General features: G+C 39.4%; 1 protein-coding gene across 1 annotated transcript in view; it reads right to left on the reverse strand.

The window, feature by feature from the left end:
• Positions 1 to 26388, reverse strand: part of LOC100740312 (neural cell adhesion molecule 1) — a 307073-nt gene that overhangs the window by 82040 nt on the left and 198645 nt on the right. The window contains exons 2-3 of the mRNA XM_003493481.4: positions 6512 to 6644; positions 4936 to 5144 (exon numbers count right to left, since the gene is read on the reverse strand). Of these exons, the coding sequence (XP_003493529.1) occupies positions 4936 to 5144; positions 6512 to 6644 (342 nt within the window). The remainder of the gene's footprint in view (positions 1 to 4935; positions 5145 to 6511; positions 6645 to 26388) is intronic.

A 26388-nucleotide genomic window follows, 5' to 3' on the forward strand; every position in this document is an offset into this window, starting at 1 on the left:
GACGTTCAGCCGGAAACGAGCCGAGCAATAGACATAGGTAACCAAGCTGAGTTTGCAACGACCGTGAAACTCTTAGGGACAACCCTTTCGTTCCCCAATTGTACGAAGAATTCTCTCGGGCTGTGCTACCATAGGCTAGTTGCAGGGACACACGTATCCCTAGACATAAAGTAGGAAGGATGTCTCGAGACAATGTGAGACGCTTGGGAATAACGTCGATTTGTTCCGGGACTGGTTTACGTCTTCCTGTAATGATTTATATCATGTCATGTATGAGGTTTATTATGCTGTAAAGGAAACTCCATTACTTCCTAGCTCTTTTCTTAATATATTGGTTACTGCACCCGTGTTTCTCTTTTTCCATGAACCAATAAACTAGTTTGATAGCTGACGAGGACAAGTAACGAGTCGTTTCGATTGTCCATTTTTTGGACATAATAGCTTGTTTATTTAAGAATTGCACTCTTTTTAAATGTCGTCTCGTCTCTGTTAAAATAAATGATATTTTACATTAATTAATTAATCTTACAAAAATTGGATATTATTCAAACGAGATACACATAAACCCGATAAAGAAGCGCTTCATTGGGAACGAAGGATATACGTAAATACTTTTTGTAGCCACCGTAAATTCTGTATATAAGTAAAATTAATATTGTTCTTGCAAACGTTTAACTTTTCAAACAGCTCTACTTTACGTAACCCGATTAATCAGCGCAAGTTTCTGTACACATCTTACTCTGACTGTTCGTCGTAATGAGTAACTATCCTCGACCAAACCATTGAGTTTAACGTTCCTCCGTTTGTCGATAGCCAATTACGTAATCTCAGTCCTGTATTCGCTAAGTCTTTAACGGTAACAACATCGAAATCGGCACGGCTTCAAAGCGACTTACGCAACTAACGATTCGTAACAGTATCGTGTGCTTGAGCACCCGTAACCAGAGAAACGTGCCAAAGGAACGTAAATTACATCGCATACAGACTGTATATCGGTCTGTTCGTGTTTCTGCACCGACTTCGATTCCTTCGTATCCGGCTGCGACTCAGGAAATGAAAGTCAAAGCAAAAATCGGAGAACGAGTGCTCTGATGGTAGTCAGACGATGTGACGCGTCTCTTGGAAACGAAGATCTCCGGAAACCATATTCGTGTCGACGTGCATCTCTTCCCCGGTTGGAGAAAGAAAATCGAAATCAACGGAGAAGTTCCTCGTTAAAGTCGACGAGACTTCATATCCGTGCCAAAGATCACTAGCCGGACCAGTGATCGATACTTCGAAGCTGTCCGAACCATACTACCTTCTCAATATATTTCTACGTGTTTTAACGGAGGTTTCATGGCACGATCTATTTTCTAGATTTTTTTACACTCTGGCGATTCAGAGTTCAGATTCAATAGTGCAATCATCCTCTATTTTTGCGACGGAGAATGTACGATTATACCGCGGATCCATTTATGAAGAATTTAAATTTGTAAAGAATGTTGTATGTGTGATCCATGAGTATTGGCAACTTTTGTATTATATATTTTTTATTGTGTGGGTAATAGTCATTTATTTCAGGGCATATATTTATTCGTGGTTCTTGTCAAACATAATTTCATTTTCTATTATTTTTCAAAGTTCTTTTTAAAGTACAGCAAAACGAACTTTCTCTTGTCCATTATTATGTGTTTCGTTCAAGTAATCATTTCTTCGTCAGGGTCTGAAGAAATATGGATTTGCGTAAACATTTATCGTCGAATTATAGTTATTTCTAACTGAAAAGTTTCAATTTTATTTGAGACATAATTCCACTGCGAATATCCTTATCTATCGCGTTTGCCTCGCATATTTTTCATTCAAGAAACAAATACATTTATCGCCATTTTGTCGGGTCAAAGAGGTTGAATAAAGGATCAAACCAATTTATAACGGTATAAATAGAATCGTAGATTACATTTCACATCCTCGATATTCGTAGCCATGAGAAATAATAACTTGGAGCATAACCTAACCGCGTTGTCGAATTCGGAGGATCGCGGTTTATAAACACTCACCACGTTCGATCATTTAGAGCGGTTGCCTCTATGCGAACTTCAATGTATGGATATGCAACAAGTATCGAGAATACAAATGTTTAATTTCTAAATAGATACGTGTCCGATTATTTCGTTCTATAAATATTCGTGCTAATGATCGCCAATGATTAATGAAATCACGAGAATAAAGAATCGTGCTTGTGCTCACGAGCGAAAAAGGCAAGTCACGCGTTTCTACTATGATATTTACGACTTTAACGATTTCATTGGCGCAATAAAACGTTATGCGATATCGCGTTTTATTTAAACGCGTCCCGCGGTCTTTTTTTTACCGCCGTTCGTTCGTAAAATTCTGACCGAATCGGCCTACCCGGGTAGCAGATAAATATTATCGTTCCTTTGTTCGGCGTATCGCGAGCATTAATCGGCCGATTTCAATCCTCGTGGACATCATGCGCCTCGATGGAAACGGATGGTCGTTAATATACCCAAACCAGGCCACAAGTAAAATAATATCGTTTTTAGTGGAATTGTTCCGTGCAATATGCACGAGGAAAATGGGAGATTTGAATAGCGAGAGATAATCTTTGTTCGGTTTCGCTGCATCGCCGGTAATTGGTCTGACTAGTAGAATCAGATTGTGTCTGATCAGACATGTATATCGCGTGTACACGTTGTACATAGAACGCTGATTCGAAAGAAAAAAGAGAAGATAGTCGGTTTCGCGAAACTGTCAGCGATAGATCTGGATAAGTAGAATAAGAGCATGTTTGGTTAGTTTAATAGAATCGAATAGTATCAGGTCAAACATATACATTTTGTGTGTACATAGAATATTGGATATTTAAAAAAGAAAATTGATAGTAGGTTTGACTAATTGTCGGCAGTGAATCTAGATAAGTAGAACGACGTAGCGTTTGGTCCGACCAGCAAAGTGAACTCGTATCTGATCACTGGGTCAAACATATATTTTGTGTGTACATGAAATATTAAGGATTTAAAGAAGAAAGAAGGATATATTTTAATCGTTTCCAGTAACTATGGGCAGTAGTTTTGAACAAGTGGAATAGGGCTGTGTTTGGTTAGACTACTAGAACTATCGAGAATTCATCTGATCGATTCTAGTTTTTCTTAGTTTCGAAATTTCAACTGAAGTTCCTGGAAAGCTAATTCTTTTGCAGACGAATTTTACACACTCAGATATATTTCTCGTAAATGATTTGTTTTTGATTATCAAATTATCTAACAAATATCCTTCCAAATGTCTATCATTGCTGGATCATGTGACAACGTATAAATTGACTAAAATTCTTGTTAAGCTGATTCCTAAATTGTCAATAATTTTCATCGTGTATCACTCTGATCTCTTGATCGATTTTAACATCGAAGGACTACATTCCCACCGTCATAATAATAGCACGTGCTTCAAAAAGTCACGTGATTCTCTACGATCCTGTCGAATTTCTGGTGCATAGATCGTTACGACAGCGAGGAACGTTAAAAGCTCGAAGCGCGGCGATGCGCCGGCCAGATAAAACGCGTGCAACTCTCGGAGAATGCCACTACATGGTGCGGCACGCCATTGTCCCACGACAGCTGGCATAGTTTTATCTTAATATGTATCTCTCTTTTTGTGTTGTTGCGTGCGCTTAACGGAGACGCTCGGTTAGTGGACAAAAGCGTCCACCGTCATTCGTTTATTTCTTTCCTGACACTTAGCTGAACGATAGGGTTGTAAGCGCAGAAAACTCGTTGAAACTCGAGACTACGCGTATCTTGAGTTTCACGAACGCCAAGTGAGAAAAATGGCATCGTGGATTTATGGAAACGCAGAATAGCGATATTCTATCGAAGCCAGTATCATCGCTACAGACGTTCTTTATCCGGTATGGTGTCGATTGTTCGTGGATTTTCAAACGTGAAGCACGATTTCGAACGATAGCTGATAGATCTCTTTATTGTCTACCGACAGGAAATTCTGTTTGCCATTCGACAACAATATGTGCTGGCGAATATTCGATCGCGTTCCACGTGCTACAGGTATTCACGCAACATGACGTCCCCGTGAATAAACAGATGCTGCGTATCGACCGTGTTTTAGCCACTCTTGTTTCCCCTTTTCTCTCTTTTTTGCAATTTTTCTAATGGAATGAAAAGAAAATCTCTCTACAGAAACAGTATCGCGGTTTGTCGAATTAATTTCTATTATTTACTTACGAGTATTTCTCTTTCGATCGATTTTTTTTTCATTCCATACGCACAGCGATACTGTCATTAAAAATAGATTTTGTGATCGAGTATGGAGCCCGAATGTTGAACGATAGTGTTGTCTAAATTCTCTCTATAATTTAAAGGACCATTCAGAACGAGAATGGAACGTATCGAATGAGTGAGTGCGAATGATTGGCGACTAGTGTGCTTCGTTCATTAGCGCATATCTAGTTTTGCTGTACGAGTCTTGTGCTTGTTAACGGCGCTGTAGTATTTCCACTTTTTATTCTACGTATTTCCAACAGCTGCGTTTTCAATATAATAGAATCGCGTTTTTATGAACTTTTTTATTTTAGTTACATGAAATTTTAGTTACGGTTTGGTTAAACGAACTGTTGAATGAATCTACTCATCCGAATGTGAAGTCCTATTACATGGACGAAAATAGGTAGTGGGAGGAATCAATGGATCCTCATTACATCAACTACAATTATATAAATTATATGTTTCCCAACAAGTTCGTATAAACTTCGTTCTACTATACTCTGATACATTGTTAGACTTTGAATAATCCTACGAAATTCTGACTGCACCACGAAATTCTAATCCTCAAAAGTGATATCTGTCTCATCAGATATAAATTTAGCCTAACGGCGAACATCAAGGATAAAAAATATAAAGCGAAAGGGTGGAAAGTACTTACCTATCACCGTTAAATTGACTTTGGAGTTTCGTGTCTGGCCGATCTGGAAATCGACGCGACACCTGTAGATGCCAGCGTCCTCTTCCCTTATGTGGTCCACGCCGAGTTCGGCCGGTTTCTTGTCCGGCATGAAATATGCTCGATTCGAAAACACAGTGTCGTCCGACCATCGTTCGGCAATACCAAAATCCCGATCCCTCGCATCGACACTAAATGAACATACGACAATTTAAAAGAAAAACGGTTGAATGAGAAAACAGTAACAGTGACTTATTAATTATTATAAAAAAAAAAAAGAAACAGCTGTTCCCATACGACGACTCATATTGAAGTCTTCAGCAATCAAATCGCTCTACGTTTTTAAAGACTTCATAAGCACATTTTTACCGTACACGCAACTGTATTTCACGTGTATTATACATATCGGTCTACACGCATATCCTTTGAATCAATCCTCAAATTTATAAATCATTTATTAGTGCAAAATTAAGATACTAGATACGACGTTACGTCTTTGTGATAATATAGTAGGAACGTAATCTAACAATGGTAGTGGTCCTCCAACAATGATCCGTTTATTCAAGCGAGACACAAGATACCAGATTTCGCATGAAGAGTTTGCAGAGCACTTAAGACGAGTGTAGAAAACGGCGCCGAAGTTTTATCATAATTATTTTAATTAACGTCACAAGCGGATAGACGTATGCCCGGAGTATCACGCTGAATAAATTAAACTACCATGAGGTAGCGCGAATGAATCAGACAGTTTTAAATGTAAACGTCAGACGTGCGCGTTTTAAGATTCCCATTAGTTTTGGCGTTAGTACGACGAGCTTCTTCGTACAAAAGGTGGACGTATTTGAAAAGCAGCGCACCACTACAGACTGAGTCGCGATAAAAAACGGACTTATGAATATGAACTATAACGCGAGCGCCCCTCATTCGTTTCTAAACACGTATAATGAATTTTCTAGTACTATTCAGAACATAGAATTTAACTGCGATGACGAAGCGGCATCGTATGGATGTATTTATTATCTTTTCGATAGAGGTAGAAAATTTTAATAAAGAAAATTAATGGCTGACAAAATAAGAACTATTGAGAAAAACTGTGGCGCATATAGATATTTCGAGCATAATGTAAATTTTATTTATGAAATGTACTAGTTCTATGCAAGGGAATTGATTAATTCTAACTTGTAACTCGTTAAATATAACAATATCAGTTTAATTGTATAAGAAAGTTCAAAATGCAAACACGTATATATCGTTTTCATGTCGCTTATACGTTATGCTGTTAAACGAGCGAAAGCTTTAACTTTGAAACATAATCAATGAAGTCACATAGGCGAATCATTGAAGGAGAAACTCCGGTTGACCGTCGCGACTCGTTCGACGTGGAATAAATTTTCTGTCGCGACCAGACTGCTGCTTGCCTCGCTCGATATCGGCCACACTAACCTTGCGCCTCGTCGACGACCTGGTTTACCAGGCTGTCGTAGTCAGATAGAGAAACGACCCACGGCTATTTGATCGTGCACATAAAGGACTGTGTACAAATTGATTTGCTTCTTACCTGTAAACGGATGTACCGAGGTCCTCGCGGTACCACAGCACTAAGTGCACCGAATCCCCTTCGTGAGTGGTTGATATGTCGCAGGGAAGGTACGTTGGATCACCGACAAGCGCCACTATGTGCGATATCGGGACTAAAACAGAGAAAAATACGAAACTTTTACTGGCGATGCCGATTTCTCATTAATTTGGATAAATCTATCATAATTCGCCTGAAAGACGAATAACCATTTTTTAGAAAAAAATCAGGCGATGACAGTGCTGGAAAATTTATTCAATATGTTCAATTTAGAGTTTAAATAACGAACAATATAACAAATTCGGGTATGACGTATTAAATAGGTATATTTCGAAAAATGTTGAGTATCTTGAGCGAAGAAACCTATGGCGAGAAACCAATACTAAATCTGAACTAACTTAAGATCTTCTACTATCCTTGTGAGCTAATGGCTCGTGGTTTAATGCTCCTTAACTTTCAAGGCAACGCAAACTAACGCTTCCTTCACAGTATCATCGATGAAATGGTATATGTAACTTTTTTGCAAATGACAACAAGAGACGTTTCTACTTGAAGTTACTAAGAGATGTTGGAGTAAGAAATACATGATTTTTTGTATGTTAATATACGTCAATGAGATAGTATTGTATGAAGCGCGTTGAAAGGCTAAGAACTTTCTGGTGAAAACTTGTCAGTCACGTAATCCGGAATGATGATTTATATTTTGCGAGTCCCTTGGCTCGGATGAAGGAACGAACTTAAGATTTATGGGCCGCCTTCTTTAAAAGCAGCGACTCGCGTAGCGTATCCGCAATGCACACCTGCATGTTTATGTGGCTGAGTGCCGCGGACCACATGCAAAATTCAGAAAACCGATCTAGAAGGCATCGTCCTCGGAGAACGTATTTTCTAGAAAATAATCGCGATTTATGTTTTACTTTGAGAGTTGTAAATGGTAATGTATTTAGTTTAAACCGGTTATTTTAACTATGGAAAAGGAGAGATATCAACTGTCGGGACTTTGACAGAATTTTACGGTTTCCGATTTATTTTATCTTTTTTTTTGTTCTCAGAAAATTCAAACTTGAAAACTGATAGTGCGTATATTTAAATAGCATAAAAATAAGCACGTACAGTTTTAATAGTTTCCAACATGTTTCTATTTGACTACATGTCGTTAACATATATAAATTTTTCCATGTTCTATTCACAGAACTTTTTCTCCATTTGTCACAATTTCTACTCGCTGCCGTAACTTAACTGCATATTCCTTATAGGCAGCTTTTACAGCCTTTGCAAGGCCGGTGCAAAATTATATTTTAGAGAAAGTATTTCTTTCTTGGCGCTTATTACGACCACTCAAAGATTTCAAACGTTCCTTTTCCAACGCTCTATATACGACCATTAATTTCTCGAAAATTCCATCGCGACGTTCGGTTGGGAATTCCGAGAGTTGACTTTTCCGACGAGCCGGGAAAGTCACGCGTCCCTTGAACAGCGCAATACCGCACGGAAACGCGCGTTTTCTGAAAGCTTGTTTCTCGGGTGAAATGCCGCTTCTGTGTTCCACGGTCCACATGAAAACCCTCCTACTTAACCAGTTGTTCTGAAAACAAAAGCGAAAAGAAATGAAGTGGAGTAACAGGAAAGAAATACATGAAATAAAACGAAACGAAGATGCTCTACTCGTCGTTGCCGGCAAAACGGATCTCCAGTTGTCCTCCAGTGACCCAGATGCGAGCGTTCTACGATTAAAGACGAGCGTACGAAATGAGAAATCATCGTTTTACATTGCGCTCGCGGCGGTGAAAGCATTGACCTCGCGATCGACGCATTATCTTCGAAACAAATGGATACTGTACCCTACAGCAACGATGAAACACGCGTAGAAACAAAAGGTAGCTATTGGTTGGTTTCGGACGCGAGTTATTTATCGCGTGAATGGCTTTAATCGCGTGGATGCTGCATCAGCTTGCAGCCAATTTTCTGATTAACTGGGATGAGCCTGTTAAGAATGTTGGAACGAAGTTTGTTTACGCCAGACGCGCGATCTGATGTTTCTTCTGAAGCTATTTGTTAGGCTTTTAGTTATCTATTGACTCGTGCTATTACATTTTTTGTTTCACTATATTATTTGACTGTAACTTGACTGACGAAATATGAGTAGATTTGATGAGAAAATTTAACTGCTTACTCAGTGAATGAGTGAGTGAGTGAGTGAGTGAGTGAGTGAGTGAGTGAGTGAGAGAGAGAGAGATTTTTAGGAAATTCCAAGTATCTTTCCTTTCTTTTGAGAGGCACGAGTGTAATCATCTCGACAAGTCTGACTAGTTAACGTATCTGCTACTGTGTGTATTTCTCATTTTATACGAAAAATATTCAACGTAGAAAAGTAGCTGACTACTATAACGTCTAGTCACCAATGTACTAATATCGTCAATCAATTAATAGTTTATGGATTTAGCAAACACATTCATTACGTTCGATAATCCCCAGTGTTCACACTCAACGATATCACATTACTATGATTCCAGATTCGTAAAAGAGATCCTATCGTATCACTAGAAAGGAAAAAGTGGTATCGTTTTACTCAGAGATTCGCATTCGCTGCCTGAGAGTTCTGGTTAGGTTCCTTCAGCCTCTACATCTGTTTCCGTATCCAGCGAAGCCAGAAAAGAACGTGGTTTTTAGCAAAGCAAGCTTTGGAGAAACGTAATACGCTTATCGCGTTTGCACTGACCACTGAAGATTCGCGATGTAACGTTATCATCCTCTACTTGCAAGCTTTCTTTCCTGCAATTTTTCTTTCTTTTTCTCGAACGTGTGGCCTCCTCTTTTCGCATAATCGGGTCGCCACGGGAGCAACTGGTAATGAGCATAAAGCGCGCGCATGGAACATGCCAGGTGAACACGCGAGGCGCGCGAATGTTTGCAGAACGACGACGGGCGTGTTCAAGCGGCTGAATGAAGTGGCGGAGAGCAACACCTAAGCAGGCTAAGATACCGGGATTAAGTGGTATAGGCTGGTACTTAGTCGACAGATTCGATCGTGACCTCGTAACTTTCGTATCAAGTGGCGCGACTCGGTAATTAGTCGGCCGGCGCGATGTCTTAATGCGTATAATATCGAGAATTAAGCAGCGCAGGACGTGTAATTAACAGGTGCGCGCAGAAGTTCGTAGTATAGATTAAGTAGTACGTGTCAATAATTAGCGGCACGATAACTACACGCCTCACTGCCGAGATTAAGTAGAATAGATCCGTATCTGTCGACCCGGTGCGTGGATTATCATGCTTCAGTGACGAAGCTGTGTGAGTAGCGACACGGTTTGTTAAGGCTCACGATGGTGTGGGATTAAGCACAGCTCTGTGTGTTGATTTCCTTGGCGGGACGTCTCGCGGAAGAACAGAACGAGCTTCTGTCAGACAGCGATGATTTAATTCCTGGTTGGAATTGTTAAGTTGAAACCAATGTACAGAGATTTGGATTACGTTGATTATCTCACGAAGTATGAACGCGTTAACGCAATAATTAATCTGTAATTTTTTAAGTCAATTTATAACATTAGATTTTCTCTACAGCGTTATGGCTAGAATAACGAATTCAAATTTTATGCACCACTCCGTTGTTTGTTCCTTAATCGAGCACTTCAATTTGTCTGTTCTAATTTTCTTCGTTGCAATTTGTAAATTGAATTTTATCAGTGTTAACTAAGAATTCAAATTTCTATCTTACACGAATATCCTATTTCAAACGTAACTCGGAAGATCCTGATCTCCAACGACTGAACAACACCGTGGAATAAATTATTTCGGGGCAGAAAATTGCGAATTCTGATTCCCCGTAATCTCCGCTACTATCTCCACGAGATCCAATCAAGTAATCGAACATTCATGAATTTCGCCCTGCCAGGTATAAAGAGGATCCCCCCATGGAAAATTAGGCCGCGTAATTCCATCGTATATTCTATTCTTCGAATCTGTGGTGGAAGAGGAAGTTCGAAACATTCGCCGTGGAAATTGACGAGAAGTTTCGTTCTTCGATCCAACCCCGTCGATTTTCAGACGATACCACCTCCTTACTTTCTCTTCATGCTCCCTTTTCTAAAGCTTGTTCACCGCCTAGATGCGTCACATTCGAGAATATCGGGATAGAGGTTGCGGCTCGGACGCGTTATCCGACCGACGTCTATCATCCTCGCTATATTTGTCGGATTTCAAAGAAGCAAAATGAATAGAAATACACAGGGGTTGAGGAAGAAAGGGGACACAGGTCGCGAATCCTCGATTCGAATTCGTTCTTTCTGTCAGCCGGTGAAATATGATTACACTCGAGCGTTGCTTTATTGATATTCGAGCATGTTCCATGGGATGCCGGCGTGACATTCGACACGAGCCGGTCGGTCTCGCCTTCTGCCTCGTGCAAAATGGTTGGATCGATGTAACGCGTTTCGCGTTCCGTGACCTCTTTTTTCCCTCGCGCCACTACTGTCCGCTCTGCGGGCTTCATTTCAGATGCGAGGCAAATGTAGTGGCGTAACGTAGCGTCTGATGGGAACATTTGTCACGTGGAGGAAGGATATCCGATCAGGTGAACCAATATGATACCCGGCGGTAGCGAGAGGGATGGAATTTCGCGGACGAAATATAGTTGCCGTTTATTGTTATCGTTTGACTCTTTCAAGGAATTGTTCCCTTTAAAGACACTTTAATTAGATTTTTAATTAATTTTCACTCCTCTGGAAGCAACGTATAATTGCTTCTTTGCAATTTTCTAAGGTAGACGTCAAGTATTTCACGCTACTCTCGATGCAAATGTTTAATTAAAGGAAAGAGGCGGATAGGTGTTGGGTCACAAATGGACCAAGAAACGCTGGCAGATGATGTAATCTACACGTAATTACGAAAACATTTAACATATAGCTCGAAGATCTTATGGCCTCACGGGGATGGAAAAAAGCGAGGGGCATGAAGAGATAACCGGCAGTGTTTTAAAAAATAAGTTACAAAATAATTGCATACGTAGCCTGTAAAAGACTCGGCGCAGTTACGAAATTACGTGCTTCAATTAATTTAAAGTGGACCTTCGTGCTCTGGGCTGAACGCCGTCCGCGTCCTCTGTTTCATCAACACCGTTTACGCTTCTCCTTTTTTAATTAACCGTGAGACACGAACGACCGGTTTAATTCCTTTTAGCTCCTCCTTTTTAATGAATTATAATTACCCCCGGAAGGATGCGATTTAATCGAGCGACACTGCAAATAGATCGACTCAGCTTCCAAGTCCTAACTTGTTGAAAGTGTCTGCTCGTGCAGAAACTTCCGAGAATGCTTTGTCTTTTGGTTCCTGTTCAATTTTAGAGTTTACGTTTTCCAGTTATTGTTGGCCTCTGAACCTTTTCGATCTTTTCATTTACCATTGGGCGGTTTAATTATTTTTGAATTATTACAAAGTAGTCTTAATTAAAACTTGACAGATATAATAAGGAGACGAACGTAACAAAATAAGAAACAAAATGGAATATAGAAAACACGGAAAAGTATATTAAGAGACGGAAAATAAGACAAGATATTCTGTTTTGGATATTCTATTATCTGGAAGTAATTTCAATCGGAAACAGAAATTCACTCGCTTTTCGAGATATTTAGTAGCGACCTCTAATGGACGCAATTATTAATATTCCTGTGGTGCTGAACCGCAACTACGAAGTCCTCTCTGCGAAATAATCTCATCGAATCATTCAGGGAATTGAAAGGTATTTGGTAATTTGATATAATATCCAGAACGAAACCGACTGTATTAATATAAAAATTAAATAAAATTCGTTTATTATTTTATGAATAATTCAGAAATGACCATTAGCTAATGGAATAAGCATGCTTCTGTTTCATTTTCATAACCCATGCTGCGGCATGCGTCTCGAGGATTAGGATTGCGCCTGAGGAATGCCGCAGTTAAGAGACCTCTATAACAATAAAACAGGTCAGTAGAACCTCTTACCATAAACTGCCCGCCGTTCCACTTTGCTTGAGAAATTCGCGATCGCGTTTCTTCGTAGAACTGCATGGTTATTTTTTCGAGGCTTTTGAGGATCCTCGTGACGCACGTGATCATCTGAACGATCAGTCAGTTTCATTCATCTCAGTTCTACCAGAAACTGATCATTCAAAACCGAATTTGACCCAGAGCAGGACAATTTTACGACGAACTAAATCCTTGACACGTTAGATTGTCCAATAAATTCGTATAGTGATGAGTTTTAACACATCACCCGTAACATTTGTCTAACAAAACTTATTTACAGTGAAAGTATTTCATCCTGTCGTAGTTGCGTAAATTGACTCGATCGTTTGCAGTAAATAAATTTTGATCTTGAAGATCGGCACTTTCTGGCCATCCTGGATGAAAATAAAATTCGTGACCTGTACAAAGAAATTTTATCGAAATTGATAATGAATATTTCAATATCGGTCCATTGATATCTCAAGAAAAAAGCACGGATATTAAAGCAGAAAACTTCGGAACAGCAGTGCGATAAACTGCACGAACTCATTGAATGACCTAATAAATCCAGAAAAATTCAACTCAAAACTGCCCGAACAACTTTCGCGTTCAAGCATCTTGAAACACAGCATCGAAGTATTCCTATTCGGCGGAAAGCACTGCTCCATCAACCTTGAAACAGCTGCGGTAAAAGGGCACGAAGTTCGAGAAGATCTCTTTCCATCGAACGATATACCACATAGTGTCGTTTTTTGCGCGGAAGCCATGATTTTTTTTATCAGACAGTTGTCTGAACGTACAGTGGCACGCGACAGTATTCGAATATCTGTAAACGTTTCTATCTCTTTTCATTATATCTCTAATGCGTACGATACGATACGTACAGTACGATTATTTGATAAAGTAAAACTATCATCTACCTACTCATCATCTCGCTGTTCGTGTTACATTTCTAAAAATATGAATTTCCATAAATATACTTGATCGAATTACGACAATCTTTGAAACTTTGAAATATTTCATATAACACGTACGAGACAGAATACAAATACAGAATAGAAATACACTCCTCGTCAAAGAGATAGCCCAGGTGAGTTATCTTTAATTTCTCAATGACGAATGTAAAGTTTTTCGTCTGTAACGTATAATATCAAAAAAATTATGAGCTCAGGATATGTGGCTTGCTGGAAATAAGTCACAATATCGTAGATGTTTGTATACAACAAAGAAAAACTATTCCAAACTAAGGTCGGAATGATAACACACTCTGTTAATATGTTTAGAAATTGCCCAGTAGTTCATGATCTATCAACGAGTAAAGATTACAGTACAGTATTATATAAATTATAAATTTGTAAGTATGTAGGATGCGGAAAAAAATTAAACGAGTCCGAAAAAAAGCAAATTCTTGAACTAAAACAGCGACAGTTATCAATAGCAAAAATATCGAAAGTAATAAGATGAAGTCGTAAAGTAATACACAATTTCTTAAAAAATGTTGAAGATTATGACAAAACGAAAAGTACTGGTCGGCCGTCATCGTTATCCGATCGTAATAAGCGAGCAATTTTGCGTGTACCTTCCAACTCACAGTTAACAACGAAGCAAGTAATGGAAAAATCTAGTGTTAGTGCCAGTGTTTCAAGTGTTCGTCGAGTTCCACTATCCTGCAAAGATATTAAGAGGTTAAAACTGAAAAAGAAACCTTTGTTAACAACGAAACACAAAGTAGAACGTTTACGCTTTGCAAAAGAAAGAATGCATCGGAAAAAGAAACGGAAATGGGAAAGGATACTATTTTCAGACGAAAAAGATTCAATTTGGATGGTCCTGATGGGTTCCAATATTATTTTCATGACATAAGAAAAGAGACAATGTCGGCAATTCGACGACAAATGGGAGGAGGCAACGTGATGGTTTGGGCCGGCATCAGCTATTTCGGCAAGACAAGTATCAAGTTCACCAATGGAAGAATGAATAGTGTCCGATACATAAATTTAATCAAGGAACAAATAAATAATCATGCAGAACTGGACCTGATTAAAACTTTCAACAAGATAATGCATCTGCATACACATCAAGATTGGTACAATCATATTTTAATGAAAATAATATATCTATTTTGCCTGCACGCTCCTCGGACCTTAATATTATTGAAAATTGCTGGGCAGAAATTGTTCACGACGTATACACGAATGGAAAGCAGTATCAATACGTACAAGAATTAAAAAATGCAATTGTACGCGAATGGAATACGTTAAGTTAAAATTACATCCAGAAACTATATAAATCGATACCAAATCGTACAATAGAAGTAATAGAAAATAAAGGGGGATGTACCCATTATTAAATAAGTATATATGTTTGATAAGTAATTATTGTCAGTTACAATTTATGTTGATTATTATTTTCAACGAACCGCATATCCTGAGCTCATAATGTTTTGATATTATACGTTACAGACTATTATACGTTACAGAGAAAAACTTTACACGCGTCATTGAGAAATTAAAGATAGCTCACTTGGGCTATCTCTTTAGCGAGGAGTGTACTTTCACGAGTCACTGTAATAATAATTATCTAAGTGTTTCGAGTCCTCACGTCCTCGAAGCTCGTTCATCTGACTGTGCGCATGGACGCACGAAAAGCTGGCCTGACATTTCACGGCGTATCAACGAGCTGCGTACACTATGGCCGCCACGGCGTCATGCTGTTTGTCATATCGCGGGAAACGTGTACATAAACGGCTGTCGCGATGGCAGCCAGAAGCGCACCGCCGGCTGTTCGAATCGATAACATCAGCCGAGAGAGAAACGCCTCCGCTTAGGCTCTAGCTCCGATTTTATCGTATCAGACGCTAGTTGGACCCTTGATTAACGCACCGCGTCGAAATCACCGTGTTTGACTATCACCAGACATGATTGCGGCTGCGGATGAAGGATAGGTGTTGGATCGTGAATCGTGAAGGTGGTCGTCGTGTTGGATGAAAATTTCGGAGAAATTATGGGGTTTCCTTATCTGGTTGGTTGATTCACGATTCGAGGGCTTCAAAGTTTGTTCTCGGTTTTGTCGACGTGTAAATGACTGATAGACGTTAGAATTGATTCTTCCAATTTGTAGAAACAGCGTAATGTTATGGATTTGTAGTTATAATTGCATGTATAATTCTGAGGGGAAATTGTTGGACAGGTTGTACAACTGTTGCACTCGAGTTTATGGTTATTTGAACTTTTTGATATTGAAATCAATACGTTTCGTGAGACTTCGAGGCTCATATTTGTCACTGAATGTATTCTCAATCTCTGCTTGAGATGGAGTCAAATACGCGAGTTTCTAGATGTGTGGCGTTTCGAGGGATGCAAATGAAACGTCGGAACGGTTATGCAATACGATCACGTCATTGTTCCGTCGATGAATTTTCGAAAGTGGATTTGTGTGTTTCAAGGGAAATTTCCGGCATGTTATTTTGCCTATAAACTTCGAAACCAACTAGTCGGACAAAAATCATAGAAACGCATTAGCACTCGATTATAACGGTGTGAGTATGATGGGAATATAACTATTGTATTGTATTAGTATAATTAATCGAACAGATGCATTTCACGACAAGTCGTGCGAATATAGAACAAATCGGAAATTTTAGTAACGATTACTAACGATTGTCATTTTCGTTGTAAGTTGATTTTCGAATTCGTAGTAATCAGATTATTATAAATTTCTTTATAAAAAATACAAATTACGATTGTTACGAACGCGTTATAGAATTGCCACCAGCATTATACTTGTCGATTCTATTCTTTCGACGCCCTCTCGATTCCTGGAAACGTTTAATTTGCTCGTAAAATGGAGGGCTTCCATAAATTTTTTTGATCCCCCTGTTTGTTCAACTGTATCGCGGTGCAGCCATAAAACAAGTCCTTTCGGTTGTTTCGATAAATTTCATGCGCCTCTGTTATTCTATTATGATATATTCTATCAGCATTACTGATCCTTTGAAAGCGCAAAATTTGACGTGTTTCATGTGGAATCAATATTAGTAATTTCGTTCCATATAAATAAGATCAAATTGTATATTTAATTTATATAATAGACCAAGAATTATTCAATTGCTCATTTAACGACAATATTAAACGTTAAAATATAAAATCAGTTAGTAAGAGAATTCACGTATATTTCAAGCTTACAACAGTCTATTGTAATTGGACAATTTTCATTAAATTAATATGATAATTATGATATATAATTTACCCTCTAGACCCAAATGGTAAAAAGATACGAAATTAAAATTTATTTCATTTTATTATGCGTTCGCCGTTATTTTGTACAGTTGCCCGCTATCTTGATGCTAGCTTTTGAAAATAATTTCAAGCGATCTTTACAACATTCCCGCGTATTTTTAACAAGCATACAAAAAATATGCAGAAACTTATGTGTATGATATAAAGGTACAAGCGTTTTGCCATATAATCTCGAGCTTTTACATCTCCGATAACAAAAGCTTGGTGAAAGAGTTAACGAACCATCGCCACCGATAGGGGAAATAAGCAAACGACAGTTCGTTTGAAGCGGACACAAGAGAGTAGGTGTACACATCGCGAAGTTCGTTCTACAAATGTAAATTGACTCGCCAATTTGCACAGTATACTAATTCCTACACGTCGTTCCGCTGCGACTTCTTTTAGAGAAATTCTCTAGAGTGCGTCTACTCGAACATTGAAACCATCTGCAGTAATTTTCACTTATTATATGCACAGAGTACTCATATATCTTTCAAAGAAAGAAGAAAAAAGAAAGGAAAAGACTACATATTCAAAACGTTGATTTATTCAAAAGATTAATAACGAGGTTTAGGGAAGATTAAAAAATATGTGTATTACCTTGCAATATACAGGGTGGTTGGTAAAACTGGTGATACAAGCGGAAAGGGGGTGATTCTATGCGAAAAGAGAAGTTTCTATGCGAAAAGAGAAGTAGAGAAAATCGATTTTGAATTTTCGCTCGGTACGCATGCGATACGTTATAACGGATCTCACTGTAGATTGTTGTCTCGATGAAAAAATTAAAAAAAAAATAAAAAAAATTTTTAATCTATATTTTCGACTTCTTTTTTCGCGTAGAATCACCCCCTTTCCGCTTGTACCACCAGTTACCAACCACCCTGTATATTCGTCTAGTTTCCACCGTTGACTAAATATTAGGGGATTACGCAAAAACAAACTTATGTTACAATCTAATATTTCTACGTATTATAAAGCACTAAAAGTCTTCCTATTTATTGAAACAAGACCGAGACTCGGGCATAAAAATTCGAAGACTGTGTGACGGATCGGTACCGACAGGTCGAGGCATCAACGCGGCGCAACAACTCCCGGGCGATCCGCGGGTACCAACCGCCAACACCAGAGGGCTACGACGACAACGAGTCTGTCTATCTCGCTAACGGTCGAATATACGAGCGAATGATACAAATACCGCACCTAGCGAGACTCCCTCTACGTCTAAGGCAGGGACTACTGGGCATAGCCTTACTGACGAGTTCACCGGTAGTCCCGGGACGAAACGCAAAACTCTCTTTTCATCTGGCAGCGTCAATCATCATCCGCGACAACTGCATCAGAATCAAACGATGCATTTCACGTCCAACTAAAAGTATCGTCTATCAAACGACATTTTCCTTCTGAAAAAGTTCATAAGAAATAATGAACGGCAAAATATATCGACTGTTTCTAACTCTATCAACTAATTTCCAAAACATAAAAAATGGATATTCACTGTAGTATGAACCAACCATCCTATGTTACGAATAGAACCGAGTATTTCTAGCGAAATTCGTGCGCTAATTCCGATCAAACGCAAAGCCGCAACATGTTAATCGAGCAAAATACTGTTATTTGTTTCGCGTGTGCTATTTATTATGGATTAACGAGAAAATTCGGCAACGATAATTTATGTGAAAGTAGTTCGCGGCCGAGATAGGATCGCTTAATTAAATCGTTTACGACTGGAAATCTGCTCTCCCCTGAAACTGATACAACGAAACATCGTGTGTATTGATATTATTAAATATTCATTACATAATAATGGCAGACATGTTGCAATGGTATTACGCGAACGACGCACGCGATATTCAGCCAACGAAACGCGATATCGAGCTTTTCTGCGTTTTTCGGCGAGTTGTAATTTAATAATATCAGCGGCGGTTTTCGAGTAAGAACTGCGGCTATATTGGCATCGCGTATTCTGGCTAACCGTGCACATTAGCGAGAGTGTCGAGAATATCGATTGGATTTACTTGGCTAATGAAACCAGGAAAATTCATAAGTTCAAATTTCGAACGTTGCCGCGCACCTACAACGTTGTTATCAAAAGCAATCTCGTTTCAACGACGATTTATTTTCCCTTTAACTATAACCAACCGGCTTCTCCGTGTGCCGATAATAAAATATTGAAATTCAACCCGGGATACAGAGAAACAATGGATATGTCATAAATTTTCGTTCGTCGTTTCGTTACCATTCAACGTTGAAATGTTTTATTCCTACGTATATGTGTATATAGACGTGCACGCGGACGTGTATGTGTTTGTACAATCATGGTAACTATTCAGAATAGGACAAGAAGTTTCCCGGAGCTTCCCAGGGCTTTTGCACTCCTGGCTGTTGCTAACCAGATTTTGCTTCTACTCGAGGCGTTAATGTATCTACGAAGTGAGATCCGAGCACGTTCGCGTGTACAGTGTAGCGTTTATGGCTCTTCTGCTTGTCAAGGATATACGAGTTTTTTTGGGAAATCGATGTGATTCAACTTGATCTCAGTAGCCAGAAGAAAGGGATCATCCATTAAGGAAATACAAAAGGACGAATTACTTAACTCATTAAGATAGTGAAATAAAATTGCATGAATTCAACATTATTGTGTTCTCGAGGTAAAGAAACATGTATCAGCGTCATTTATATCATATCATATCAGATGCATTTACAGAAGTCCACTATATACGTCAGAGATGCAATCGAGGTCTCTGCGATTTAGAACAGCGTGCCATAAATATTTATAAATATTTTTATTATTTTATTATATTAATAAATAATTATAAGTAGATTTTCAGAACGATTGGACATTTTATTAACGTAATCATGATATCTGTGGCGACAAGGACTATGGAACTTTCTAACGGCTCCGCGATACAAAACGCGACACGACGTACTCAATCTGTCATCGATATCCTCACGCTCCTTCAGCCGAATTTCTCTAAAGGGCATGCAGGCGCCAGCCACGAGGGCACTTATAACGAACGCACGCCAGTGGGGATATCGATGGGCAACGGAAAAAGAATCAGTTCGGTCGAAAAAATAAGCACATTCGACCACGAGCCGCGCGACGAGAAAGACGAAAGAAACGGGCACGTTTTTATCGAGAAATCAACCGAACGACGCTATTGTTTATCGACGTTAAGAATCAGCCGATGTTAATTGCAAATTGTCAGTTGTTGTTATTTGTTTAATAAACGTTATTGGTTAAATATCACCTAGTGTACTTCAGTACCTATTACACCATTTCACCTCATATCTCTGTCCCATTGCAAAGAAATTCAGTCTTTTATATAACACCTACACAGAGTGTTTATTCGGAGTTAATTCCACCGATATCACACCTTCAACTCACAAACATGGCATATATTCACTTGCAACTTTGTCTTCGATTTCATCTACACAACGAACTTTTCCAATTTAACAGAGAATTGCTTGTTGCTTAGCCATTATCTCTTCTCTTGAATTAAGCCCGAGAGAATCGACCAAGAAAATTTGTCAATCCTCAAGGACGCGTTCCAAATGGACTGAATATCGTCGTTGCGACGACAGGAAGTCGCTAGGAAAAGTCATAAAATTATCGTGGTTCATCGGAAAAAGGGAGCGTATGATCCGGGCTTATCGCGAGGGTTGGAGCGTTCGCGTGGCACGAATAAAAAGGGGAATAAGCCTGTATGTATCGGACGCTGGCTGTCCGGAGAACGCGAAATCTGATCCGCTTCGAATGATATTTGCTCTTCCGAGCAGTCTTGGTCGACATGAGCGTGGATACGAGCAATCGGATTTAAAGTGATAGGAAAGCTGGCCTCGGCCCATGGAAATGCGCAGTTATTGCTCATATCCGAATAAACCGAATTTGCTGGCTTGCGTGTCGTCCAAGATCCGCTACCGGTTCAACTCATGATATTCCATTCTGGTTCTTCATGTATTTTATTTAGACAAGTGATAAACGCGTGTTTCCTCTATGAATAATTTTAGGAAATATTTATACGTAGAACTGTACAGAAGCTATTTTTCAGAAATCCTCCAATGGATAGTTCTGGATTGAACGTTACAAAATATACATATGTGGAATGATTTAAGTAGTGAAAACTCGAATGCCGAGAAATATTCAGAGACCGAAGGCAGAAAGGAGAATAATGGATAATACGTATGAGAAGAGATTACCGAAGAATTATTCAACGAGGAAAGAAGGTTCCATAAAACATTACTTATGTGAAATTAATTGAAAACATTCTGGAAGGAAAGACAGAATTAAAATAACACCACAAATATAGTTTTCATTTTAGAAGTTAATTAAATGGTCCCAGCATTTTTGCACACCACTGCATAGGCTTCTTTTATCAAATAATTTAGACCCGATGATGAATGAATTACTGTTAGCTTCATTGAATTCTTGACGAGCAACGGATTGAAAAGCAAATTAGAAATTAAATTAACTTCGCTGGTGTTATATTCCCTGGATCTCTGGCAGAACACAAGAAGGCGTTGATTAATTTTCAACTCGACGAAGATAATGAAAATTATCTACGAGGTGTAAAATATTTCTAACGCTGCTTATTAATATTCGCAAGGAATTTCAACGCTCCAGTTGCATCTTTTGAATACGCTGCAAGCAGCTATAGACTTCGTCCATCGCTTACGAACTGACTAAGAGTCGAAACTTCGACGTATTTTCGAACTGTTCTCGGATCGAGTCGTATCAAAGTGGAATCGCGAAGTCGAACTGATGGCGGCTTTGTTACATTTGACGTGTTGTTGACCGCTTAATTAGAGCATTAATCGAACTGTCGAATATAATCACAACGCGGAACAGCCGGTTATTATTTCGGAAATTGCGCGTCCGGAAGTTTTAATTGGTTAATTACGATAACCGTGGGACGACTGATACCGTTTCGGAATCGAATCGTCCTCTGTCGTATGTATCGATCGGCATTCTCCTGCACGCTTTTGCGATGGCTTAACCGACCATAGCTATAGAAACTATAGACGGTAGAGCCGTTACAGAGCAGAGAGCATGGTTCATTTTTCTTGAACGAAACTAATTTTGCGGGACGCCCGTGCTCAAACTTCCGGCTCATCCCTTCGCAAGACAATTTTTCTCACTATATACCACACGCCACTTCCGTTCTTCGTTTCTTCTTCGCATTATCTCCGACGTTCCGAAGAAATCTCGTGGAAAGGACGTTAAGTGTTAGTTATTAACCGAACGTTATCGTGTAGGTTGTTTGCAGACCTCTTGGGGTTGTTGTATGAGAAATTTGGCGGAGTCAAGCGAAAATTTAGGTATCGTAGAAGCAGTGGGACTATTTGCTTTTAACAATTAGGAATAAAAAAGAAAAAAAAGAACAAAAAAAAAAAAAAAAAAAGCTAGAAGAGCAAAGAGACAGAAAATGTAACTACGTGAACAAGAGGAGATCATTGGAAAAAGTGCGTTCAGAAGTTAGTTTTTTGAAAGAATTAAGAATAAAAGCTCTTTAAGTGGGAGTGATTATATAGTTAAATTATTATTGTGTTAATTATCGTTTTATTATCCGGCATATTACAAATCAAAATCTGTCAGCAACGCAACGTTTTTGCAACATCATATCGTATAATGAAACGCAACGTTGATATTATAACGAAGTAATACCAATTTGATTTAATCCTATGTTTCGTTTAATCCCATGGTACTGAATATTTGCGAGGGAATTTTTAAAGACAACGCTCGGATGGAATGCAATTTGTGCTCTGTTTCCACGGTATATGAAACGTCGCGATTTCTTAAATTGATATTTCATAGACAACAGGGATATACGGTATTTATTTTTCGTCTATTGCATTCCGGATTTATCTGCTACGACACCGATGTGCATTTTTAAAGCGTCTCCTACGTATATTACGTCTGCCGCCTGTCTGATAGCTGAACTCATATAAAACGTCCGCAATATTTTATACGAATTCTCGGCGGCTCTTATTCGATATCGTGAAACACACGGCAGGGATATTCTGGCTTACCAGGCAGCGGCTGGCAACAACATTTCGGAATGTTCATTCCATCGAGTCGGCGTCGCGTTCGTTTTAATCATGTTTGTTTCCCTGGCGAAAACCGCTCAAGATCGTGATGCGACTATAATTCATTCGTAAATTCAAAATACACTCTACTAACGATATATTTTGACGTAGTGGCGTTAACAAAACCGTGTCAAACTAAATTTCCACAGCAGAATTAAAGTTCCATCGTCCGATTTTTACACCTTTCAGAGCTTTTAGATTTCAAATTGAAGAAGTTGTAACTCCATTAGATCTCTAATCATCCTCGACTCCATTTGTTCTGTTCGCACCTCGGAACGTTCTCTTCGATAGATTCTTTATTCTACACCTTGAGCGTTCCTCCGTTCTTGATCTAATAGATCCTCAACCATTTGCTTAAATTGCTCAAGTAGAATTATCCCTGCATGACTATTCGGAGAAGTATAAAATACAGAGTTCCGTAAATCACGTTTTGCGTCCATTTTCCAGCAGCTTCGAGGAACCTTGAGATGTCCCGAAATTTATATTGCCTTGTTAATTAACATATTTCCACGATGGACAATATTATTTAGAACGTAGAAATTTTAAGAAGTAAAACGATACGTTTCATCAAATAAACGAGGTGCTCCTTCTTCAAAGGAAGACTCGTCGCAAGAACAACGCGAGATGAATACGAAAGTCTCTATCCCTCGCTCTTATTAATCGATTTTGACCGGATGTTTCCGGCCATTCAGCGGGTAGAAGATAAATATTTTTCCTTCGTAAGACACCCCGAGCCGTTTGAAACGAAGGCAGATATAGAGAGAAAGAGAGGGGGCGGATCTGGTGTTCTCAGGTGCTCTCTGCAGGCTCCTTTGTGCAGAGATGTCCCTTTGTTCTCGCATTCGTACGATGCAACGAAGTTCAAAAGGGGGATTCTCTCAATTCGCTGTGCAATTCATTGTGCCCGGAATAATCCCGTTGCGAAGACGCTCCGATTCACTCGCCGCCGCTTCTCCTGGCTTCCCGTTGATACGGAATTTATATTTCATGCGCCGTTGTCCGCGGTTTCGATGTTTCATCGGCTTCCATTAATCCTCGAATTCAGCTGGCCGCGATTGTTTCGAGCGTACGGCCACGCGACATGCTTTATGATTCTGTTTTTGGACCACGAGATTCCTGGAAACTCACCTCTCCTCTGTTTGAAACGTCGAGTTTCAAAGATACAGGAGAGAGGATCTGGTTATTTACGAAGAGATTATTTTCCCTTTCTCGTCGCAGCGGTTGGTCCAAGTTACCAGCTCTACACCTTGTTTCCTCTGTTTCTTTCCAAAGTATTTTTGATGCACAACTTCGCCCTCGAAGAGAGACAGCTTACAGCAAATTTGCGTAGCACTGCAGCTCTGTTTGAGAACTTACAGAAACGCATACAGCGGTGTATTTTCGGGCAAGAATACTTGTTCCCTTTCCTCTTGTTTTTCATATTACATATATAATGCTCTTTCTGCAAGTGCTTCTTGCCGCGAAGGGAAATTTTTGGAGTTATTTTAAGAAACTTGAGAAATCTCAGTTTTATACGGAAAGTTTCTCTCCGCTGATACTTTTATACTTGTATATCCGCACTGTCACGCACAGTTTTACGAAAGCAAGGCAGAAAGTAAAGGTTACGAGAAAAACGAAGGAAATTCTGTATTTACTGGAAAGAATTCTATTCTTGACTGTTGCTTCTTTTTTTATTTCCCTACCGTTTTCTGTTGATATCACGAATTTTTAATAACGCTACATCGCAGCTAAGCTTCTACTACTATTCTAGTTATCAAGAATGTGAACTAAAAAGCGATAGAAAATTCTTTGACTTGCAAAGAATCAGACTCTAGGTCACAGCTTGGTAAGGAGGAACTCAATCTGCTATATCAAAACCGCCAGATACTTTTAACCTCCATATTCTCTTCATATCCTACACGTAGCCCAAATAACTTGGGAAACGATGTTTCGTATGAAACTTATAGCACAAGTAGATTCCACTAACTGTGGAAAAACAGGTGTACCCGATAAAACGGAGGTAATAAACAAGAGAGGATATTCGGTGTGCATAAAATTCCTAAACTTCCGTTGTGCTGTTCACGCAGTACGTTCGCACGGCTGCCTTCAGCTTCGTCGAGATTGTTTCTAACTTTCTTACGGAGATTCCGCCAAGACGGCAGTGGCTCGGAATAGAGTTGGAGTAGCAATTTTCTCTTCTGTTTTTTCCTCTCCCGGAACTGAGAACAAGTTATTATCCTCGGATGTGGAACCGGTGGTCTGTTTCGCGTAGAATTCCAGCTATATTACAGAATTTTCAGCATTGTAATTAGCCGAGAGCTTTCGTTTTCTCGCCAGTTCCCGGAACACGACCGGGGGCTTGACCATATTCAATACGTACATGAGAGGTATATCTCGCTTTTATGCGTGACAAAGCATACGCGAGGTATGAAAATGCAGTCGGAGAAAAGCCGATTCTAAGCCAATACCAGTGGCGTGTCCATGGAAACGGCTGCTTCCTGTTTTGCTCCACGTTTCCTCCGCTCGTTCCGCGTTAAGCCCCATTCGCACCGTTGGGCGCGGTGGCCCGTGATTCACCGGCTGTGGCGCTCCTGTCGCATTAACAAGCTCGCCCCTTAAATATGCAACCAGCCTCGTGCCATTGCGAGATGTCGCGCTGCCCGATTTATTATGAAACGCTACCGCTCTTGTCCCAACCCAGAATTGTCATGAATTCTCGTGTAATTGACAGGAAAACCATCGCGAAATTGTACGTGCCTATGATATTCAGGAGTCGGCGCTCCGAATGTCGAAAATTGTGAAAATTAGCTCTATCGGCCTTCTCACTAATTTGTGTTCGTATCTTTCCGAGCTTGTAATATCTTTCTGCAAATTTTGTAATATCTTGTTTATGAAAAATGGGGGATAAACACGAAATAGATAGAAAACGTATAATTTGAAAAATAAGATTCAAATAATATTTCTCTACATAAATTTTCTTCGTCATTTTAATACTTAGATTCAACTTTATAAATGTCGCTCCATAAATTTTGTCATCCCGTGTATCTACGATCGTTAGCGCGTTGGTTCGTTTACACATTAAAAACTGAGAGAATTAAGGAAATTAAGAGCTAGAAGAGGAAAAAGAAACAGGAGGTCAGGCAGATCAGGGGAAATTACCATTTAATCCGCCAAGAACCAGTTACGCTTTGAATACTTCGGGCAAAACACGAGCATTCAACTGGTTCGAATACGGGCTAGCGAGAGAAAAAACGGCAGAGATCCGCGAGTGTGCGCGCTTTAATTATAAAAATTACTCGGACGAATAAAGCGGTGCAAAAAAGCGGCGTTCCTATCTCCGCGTTTCACGGCTGGTATCGGTACCGCTGGAGCTTTCTGTGTAGCTGTTCTACCGGTTTTATCAACTGGAACACGTTTAATCGCACGCTTAATTGTTTACACGTGTTACATTTTATAGCTATTGAGATAGTACGCTGGCAATTTTATTAGAACGGTGAATTTTTACTTTGAAATTTATTTTACAGTTCGATCGTTAAA

This window comes from Bombus impatiens, unplaced genomic scaffold (assembly GCF_000188095.3).
Source record: "Bombus impatiens unplaced genomic scaffold, BIMP_2.2 scf_1144, whole genome shotgun sequence".
NCBI lineage: Eukaryota > Metazoa > Arthropoda > Insecta > Hymenoptera > Apidae > Bombus > Bombus impatiens.